We start from the raw sequence: 7,811 nt of genomic DNA, 5'->3' as shown, positions 1-7,811 counted from the left end.
GGAAGATGTAGCATGTTTCCGGATGTGGTTGTTGTTGTTGTGATAGTGGTGGGGTACCGTCGGCGGGCCCGGACGCTCCGCCTGATGGGGGAGGGGGGAGGGTGAGTTGGAGGAGGATGTGGCCGCGGCAGGTGGAGGGGCCGGGGACGCCGGAGAAGATGGTGGCGGTGATGGGGATGTCGGGGCCGAGGGTGGTGTTGCCGGTTGGGTCGCCGTTGATGGTGACTTGGCCGGGCGTGTCTTCGATGATGTCGACGCCGGCGGGGAGGTTTTCGAGGGCGAGGGTTTGGTGGGGGGAGGCGGAGAAGAGGAGGAGGATGGCGAGGGAGAGGAAGGGCGGTTGAGATCGCATGGTGGGTTGTTGGCGGCTGCTCTGCGGGAGTTGGTACCTTAGCTCCCTTCTTGTGCGCGGCGCGAGGAGCAGAGCGGCCGAAAGAGTCAAGGTTCGTTTTGGTTCCTCGCCTGTTCGTATATGAGCGTGGAAACACGATGAGAAGGGTGGAATTCGTGGGATGTCTCGTCGCCTCCGACGTGGTGTTGAGCGCCAAGCATTTCCGAGTTTCACGATGCTGCAGCTCCATGCTTCAGATCGAGGAGTCCTCCCGCAAAGCTTCATCCCGGAACCAGGTCCGTGCGCCGGTTGTTCAGTAAAGATCCTCAGACGTGTCAGGCATACAGATGCAAGAAGCTCGAAGACGTGGAGGGGCAAGTCTTGCCGATACCATCCGATGCCTGGACCGCAACCGCACGCGGTTTCTCCGTTTCAACTAAGTTGGAAACGGACCACCGATGTAAGCGGCATTCTTAAACCATCTCTCGGCTATTCCCGTGTTGCGTAACCAAGCTACCAGGGCTTTTGCTCCCCGTGTGCGGCTGTCGCTCAAGTTAGCTCGGAGTAGCCGACTGGGTCTCAGGGGCCAACTCATGTAACACACGGACGCGAGTAACCACGCATCTAGCATGCTTACTTTGACGGCTTAAACACCGTCCTTGCACCGAGAAGAGTAATTTCATGGTTTCCTTCCGTGCCACATACTAGCAACATACCGTCCTACATGCATACCCACCCATGCACACAAAATCTCCTGGTCCACGACGGCCAAAAGCCCGTCTTACGGTGTGCTGCGCGCCGAGGTCAGAACCGGTGTAATCCAACAACCGACTTCCTCAACCTCCACCGTCATTCCAGATAAGTGAAGGTGCATCATCGACTCGAGACAAGACTTCAAGACTGTCTGAGTCCCGGCAGCTTTCACGCGGTGCCGGCTCCAGCGTCCTAAAGAGTCTTGAAAGTGCTTCTGAATAAGACAGCAACACTGATATGTCATGCTAGAAATTAGCGGTAGGTAAAGAGATATATATGTCTATGATGCAAACCGTAACCTGCCATGCCGGGTATCGTCCTTCCATGCTCCCGTCATCCCTACCCTCTAACCCATCTATCGCATTACATATCCCACCAAACGCCACCTATATATCGCACCAGCCCTCGACCACCATCATCTATCTCCCAGCGACCTTCGTAGGCGCCCAATCCCCCAACCAGCCCCTCGCCTTCCCCAGATTCCCCCCTTCCGCCTCCAGCGCCGCAACGCACCACTCCAGCTCCCACGCCCCCTCCGCAGCCATCATCGCGGCCGTCTTCTTCCTCCGCTGCGACACCTCATCCACACAGAAGCGCATCGGCTTCTCGTGATCCGCCAGTTCCCCCAGCAGCGGCTTCACCAACGGTAGCGCGGCGGCGGCGGTGCCACCCCACTGCTCCAGCCCCTGGTTCGCGCGCCCCGTCTTGCACCACTCGTTGGCGCACCACTTCCTGCCGCACCCGGCCATGAGCTGGGCGAGGTAGCGGCGCTCGATGCGGCGGCGCAGGGCCTTGCCCTCCGGGTCGTACATGTTGACGTACAGGGGCGCGAAGCACAGGCTGCAGAGGCCGAGGTCGTTGCCGGGGCCCTGGCCCATGCGGGTGCCGCCATTGACTTGGCCGCGGGGGCCGATGCCGTGCAGGGTGCGGCCGCAGAGTTGGTCGCGGCAGATTTCGGGGGCGGCGCGCGCGGCCTTGTCGAGCTCGTGGTTGGCTGAGTGTGCTGCCATGTCGCGCAGCCGGATGATGGCGCCGCAGAGGTGGCAGTCCGTGGTGCGCGCCCCGTCCGCGCGCTCGTGCGCCGTCAGCCCGGTGATTGCTGTCTCTGCCTCGGAAGAGGGGTCCAGTGGGTCGCCTTCCTGTGGCACTTCGAGGTGGCAGAACTGGCAAAGGATGAGTTTGCTAGGGCAGACTGTCGTGCGGTGGCGGGCCAGTTCCGGGAGGGACGGGAATGTGAAAGATGTGGATGGTCCGCAAGATTGGCACATGTGTTGTGTGTGTTGGACAAAGTCGTGCTTGGCCTTGTTTTGGCGGCCCGAGCCATAAGCATCCGGGTGGGTTGTGCAGTGCCAGTGGTCCTCCCATTCTTGGGATCGTTTCTGGAAAACGTTCTTGCACTGCGGGCAGATGATATTGTTCCTGAGACAGAAATTCTCGTGAAGCATCATTGTCCGTGTCGGTATTATTTGCAGGCAGTTCTTGCACTGCTCTTCATCTGCGGACGGTTCTGGGTTGCCAATTTCGATTGGGGCGGCAGAAGAGCCTGGGATGTCGGCTGCTCTTGCGCGGAGTGTGTAACGACATGGTTTTGTTGCTGTTAGACCACCCTCTAAACCGGAGAAACCGTGTACAGATACCATCAAGCTCTCTGCGCCTTCAAGCTCCGAGCTTGTTGGTTCTATGAGAATGCGCTTGACCCCGTCCTTTGGGGAAGAGAAGTCGCCGAATGTATGTTCGATGTCTCGAGGTATCGCCCGTTGCCTGTTAGTCTTGGGGCTCACGAAGAGGTCAACCTCACGGCCGTCGTGTAATATCAGTTCAATGACAATGGCGCGACTCCTGTCCCATGAGGGTAGCTCGTAGTCGACATAGTCTCCTTCCAAGACTCGGCCTTCAACCTCCTTCCAGATATCCATCGCACCCCCAACCGAGCTAGTCGCGGCGGTCTCTGGGCGGCGTTGTCCTTTGGCGGCGATTTGGCGCAGTGTTTCTCTCGCCTGGTCTTCATTCAGCGGCTCGATGTCCGTCTCGAGGTCCGTATCAATCACACAAATACCGTCTCCTTCGGGGAGAAACTTGTCTGCCAATAAACGGAATTCCTCGCCTTTTGTACCCTGAATCGATATGGTAGAGCCCTTCGTGAGGGTAGTGAAGTTCCCGCGGAGTTGTCTCTCCAACAAAGGCTTCCAATCGTCGGGGTTGTAGCCAGCCTCCAGGGGTCGTAGTCGCACATAAGTTCCTGCAGGAAGCTGCGTCGCCTTCACTGTAATTCGAAGCCCCTCGTCCGTATTTTCATCGCCCTTGTCGGACCGAGAGTCCGAAATACGATCATCCTCTTGTGGGCCCTCTTGTATATCCAACTCTTGTATCCCCAGGGCTTCGCGAATGTGAGGACTCAAAGCAACTTCTCCTTCGCTAGCCGAAAACTCGCGAATCCCGGCATAGACGGTCTTCCCGGTTGCCGGGTTGGCCAGTTGAAACATTAGCGGATGAGGTAGTTCTTGAGGGCGCTCTTGTTGCGCATGAGCCGCAGCGTAAGGATTTGACGGTTCGGATGCAGGGAATATAAATGTAGACTTCCAACCGTTGGTTCCCGTGGAGGAAGCAAGCAGCTGCTCGAGTGCGGACTGCGGCAAAACGATCTTGTCTCCGCGTAGGTCATTTGCTGCCGCGCGCGACGGGCGCACAGGGCGGAGAGTAGCTGACCAGCTGATCATCTTCGATGGATGCCTTTCCAATCAGTCGGGGAGCGGTCGATATGGAATGAGAAGATGAAGATAGAGAGGGAGGTTTTTCGTGGTGGTTCAGGTCGTCCAACAGAGCACGAAACGGTTGTTCCGATCAGTCAGCCATCTTCTCGGCGCTTCCGTGACATCATCCCTTCGTCGCCTGATGGCCGCCAAGACCATGACAAAAAGGTGGGGCAACTCAGCCTCGCCTGAGCTTCGAGGCTGACATTCTCATCGTTTGGCTGTAAAGAACGAGATGGAAAGAAAGAAACAAGACAGCATTTTGGGATCATAAGCTGGAGACCCTGTGGCCTGCACCAGGTGACCCCCGTCTCATACATAACCCCAACCCTGGCTCGCGCACCTCTTTTTCCCCTCCCCCACCCCAAACTAATAGCCAAGCGGCGGTGTTATTACCAACGTTAAACCCCACTTTGTGCTGCTGAAGTGGCGGGGCATGTGTGGGGGCACCAAGCACCCCGCACTCAGGTCGGACCTGAGCTGCTGGTTGCCAGATGCCAGAGACCAGAACCAACGCAAGCAGCTAAACCATAATAAGATAAAGGCCAAGTAGTGGTTGCCCATTCTCGCGCCAGCAACACGTGTTCAGGGCGTCTTGTCGCCTTGCTGCACCATTGCAGCCATCCGACCCAGCCAAGAGCTTGTGCGACTCCCGTCTGATTAGCGACCAGCCAACGAGGTCGGGTGTTACCCCACGCTGCAGCATTGTCGACACAAAGATTGGGGTCAGGAAGCGGGGGGGCGAGGAGCTCTCCTTTTAACGTTAACGCTAAGGCCGGTTAAACACTGTCTTCTCACCTCTGTCGCCGCCATGCCGATGGCTCAAGCAGAACCTACGGATGTTGCCGATTTTGTTGCTTGGACGAGAAAGGTGCTAGTCGGTTAGGTTGTCTCTAGCAAGGCGAGACTCGTCTGTCCTTCGCCCGTACATGGGGTTATTTGTTCGTCGGAACCTCACTGCCTGTCTCCAGCAAAGCATCCCCACCACGCGAGCGTGCTTTGGTGCGAGGGTGCCCAAGCTTCCCCAATCTGCAACACCACACACCCCGGTTTCGCCGATCCGTCCGGCTGTCCCCCGTCTCGCTTGGCCCACATCCCGTCAGGGCCGTCCTGTCAGACATCGGACTTGGTATCCGCACTTCCCGTTCTGGTACCACCAAGAACAACTCATCACCAAATATAATTGTCTTCGGACCCATCCGTTCCCCGACCTCCGAGCATCACCTTCATTCTTTCACCTTCACCCAGACAGGTCACTCCAGGAGTTACAGACCACACGGCACCCCGCCTTGCACCATTCGAGGCCTTGTGCAATACGATGACCCAGATCTCTGAGTCTCACAACGCTTTGCCCGTCAACATTCAGCACTCCGCTCTACTACAACTCCTCGCCAACTCCCTCGTGCTGTCACAGACAGCACCCTACCTCTCTTGCTATGATGTCCTGAATCTTGCAGCCACCGCGCGGGCTTTCCGCTTCCTTATCTATCACACCCCGAACGTCTTCCGACGCCTAGAATTAGGCAATGTCAAAACTGCACAGTTCGATACCCACGCCGTCGATCGCGGCGGGGAGACCTGGCGCAATGTCCAATTAGATGAGAACTTGACCGAGGACGAGTGAGACAGCTTTATTGATTCCACCTTGACAATTTGTCAACCCTGCGAAGTACCTAACGCTTATTTGCAACAGTTTCTACTCGGGCCCCCTTCGTGGCATATTCTCCAACCTCCGCCGCGCCGATATCCTGAGGGACGTGCAGGTCCTCTCCCTCGACGGCCTTTCCGTCACCGCCGAACTAGTCCATGACATTCTCAACGACCCCTCTTTCTCTGTTCGTATTTTGTCGATCCGCGGCGTCAAACACCTAAACGAGCGGCAGCTCCGTGGCGCGTTGCAATATGCCTGCCGCCAATCGAGGCCCGAAGGGATGCCACGGGTGAAAGGACTGTACATCTTTGGACCGCCAGATACAACACCGACGTTGACGCACCGGGAGGAAAAGCGCGGCTCCGCTCCGACCACCACAGCGGCAACGGCCGCTGTTTGGAACGCAAAGAGTCAGGAAGCGTTGACTGTCTCCCTTGCCGAAGAGCCAGAGGCATGGTATGCCCGCCGGGGTGGCCAGTTTCCGGGCCGTATCCACGCTGACTGGGCGCACACGCTCAATGCCTGTGCCGGCATCATCTCATTCGACTCTGTCCTATGTACCGGCCCACGACACTTCAACTCTCCCGGCTGGGGAACCGTCAACATTGAGGCTCTCGATAGTGCCCCTTCCACAGGGGCACCAAGCATTCCTCACTTTGCTGTTGCAACCCATAGCCTGAGCGGGTGTGCGTCATGTGGCTCGGCACCAGAGGGCTGGACTGTGTGGGGGCAAGAACTGCTTACCTCCCAGCGCGATGCTGACGGGAGGCGGACGAGTGAGAGCTGCATGGCCGACCTGGCCCGGTTCCCCTTGCTGGCTCCTCCACCGATGCACTCGGCAAGCCTCCAGGTTGCCATGTGCCCGGCTGGCCAGACTGTGAGGTCGCGCCTGCCGTTCATACCGACCGGGAAGCAACAGGCGGCGCGTTTTATTCCACGATGTTTCGACTGCATCCGAGACCGCTACTGTGGAGGGTGCCACAAATGGTGGTGTGAGTCGTGCTACATTGGACCCCGGGCGTCGTCCCCCGGAGAGCATGCAAGAACACATTCCGGGCCTAACTCTGTAAGCAACCCCATTTCCAGTACTAGTGTGGTGAGCGTGGACAACAGTGCAGGGTCAATATGCACCAGAAACGGAGTTTGCACGGACGGGGGCTGTTCACTCCCGCGACACTGAAGGGGCAGAGCCCCTGTAGCAGGTTGAAACGAGCCGGCGAAGGCCGACCGCCGTCCCTAGCGTAGGACCCGGTTTTGATACACCAAGCCGAACAAGCCGTTTCGTTAGCAGATCTCTCCACAACCAGGGTTGCTCAAAGAGTCCAGGTCCCGTGGATGGGTTTGCGCTCTTACTGGGGCGGTTTTGGAATGTTCGCCGAACGCAGCTTTTACTCCGTTCCAGCATGGATGCTGATTGAACTGTTCCTAGGTTCATGTGTCCAAGAGCTGCTGGGAGTGTGGCATGAACGTAAGCCGTCCTCATCGCAGTGAGGTTGCGACCACAAACTAATGTATACCAACATTCAGTGCAAAGAGTGCATCGACCGCACTCAACGCACATGCAAGAGGTGCAGCGGCGGCTACTGCCTAATCCACAACGAAGGCTCAAACATGGTCGCGGTGAGTCTTCATCCACACTAGGAGTTAAACGCCGCCACTAACAGAGAGTACGATATCTAGTGTGATTGTAAGCCCCTCAAGCTCTTCCGCTATTACCTGTTGTGACCTGTATCGTTGCTAGTTGCTAACACATCCTCGGCAGGGTGCGCAGGAAGAAGCAGGGGCTATATCCGGGACTTCTACTGAGCAAACCGCGCGATTCACGGCCGCGGCGCTCATATCGTTTCCGACCGCCCAAGCAACCTCCTTCCTCCCTTATCAACACAGGCTTCCAGACTCCCCGCACATTGGTCCACCCCTTTGCGAGTCTCCAAGTTCAACTCTTTGGACAACCTCTCGCTAAACCCCCCTCTTCGTTGTCAATTTTTACTGCGATGGTTCTAGGTAGCGCGCATCTCCCTTACAAAGGTTTTTATTCTGGAACGGGTCCTGCTGAGCTTGTCCGGCCCTAAAGTACATCGATACCCCTACTCAATTCAATAAGACATATATCTGAACTTGCCCTGACAACATGGAGCTATATTGTTTTGGTTGCCCTACACTACCTTTTTCTTTTCCCTTCTCGTCTCCAGCACCAGATTGTGGGTTGCCTAAGGCCCCAGGACTCGCAGAATGCCAGAAACACCTACAGCTGGAGTTAACCTATTCCAGCCATTTAATACCATGGAACGTAGGTAGGTATTTAGCCCTTATCAAAGACATCTTG

General features: G+C 57.0%; 2 protein-coding genes across 2 annotated transcripts; one reads left to right on the top strand and one right to left on the bottom strand.

Moving 5' to 3' along the window:
- Positions 1 to 1,503: 1,503 nt before the first annotated feature.
- On the bottom strand, positions 1,504 to 3,801 carry CHGG_08754 (uncharacterized protein; the record flags this gene model as incomplete). The annotated part of the gene is made up of 1 exon (XM_001226680.1): positions 1,504 to 3,801. One exon carries the CDS (start codon positions 3,799 to 3,801, stop codon positions 1,504 to 1,506), a length of 2,298 nt encoding a protein of 765 aa, XP_001226681.1.
- Positions 3,802 to 4,645: 844 nt separating this feature from the next.
- Positions 4,646 to 7,448, top strand: CHGG_08753 (uncharacterized protein; the record flags this gene model as incomplete). The annotated part of the gene is made up of 6 exons (XM_001226679.1): positions 4,646 to 4,715; positions 5,352 to 5,454; positions 5,528 to 6,551; positions 6,915 to 6,953; positions 7,013 to 7,105; positions 7,248 to 7,448. The coding sequence occupies 6 exons, from the start codon at positions 4,646 to 4,648 to the stop codon at positions 7,446 to 7,448; spliced, it is 1,530 nt and encodes a 509-aa protein (XP_001226680.1).
- Positions 7,449 to 7,811: the final 363 nt, after the last annotated feature.

The sequence above is a fragment of the Chaetomium globosum genome, genomic scaffold (assembly GCF_000143365.1).
Source record: "Chaetomium globosum CBS 148.51 scaffold_6 genomic scaffold, whole genome shotgun sequence".
NCBI lineage: Eukaryota > Fungi > Ascomycota > Sordariomycetes > Sordariales > Chaetomiaceae > Chaetomium > Chaetomium globosum.
Note: the sequence above shows the minus strand (reverse complement) of the source record. Positions and strands in the feature narration are given on the sequence as shown.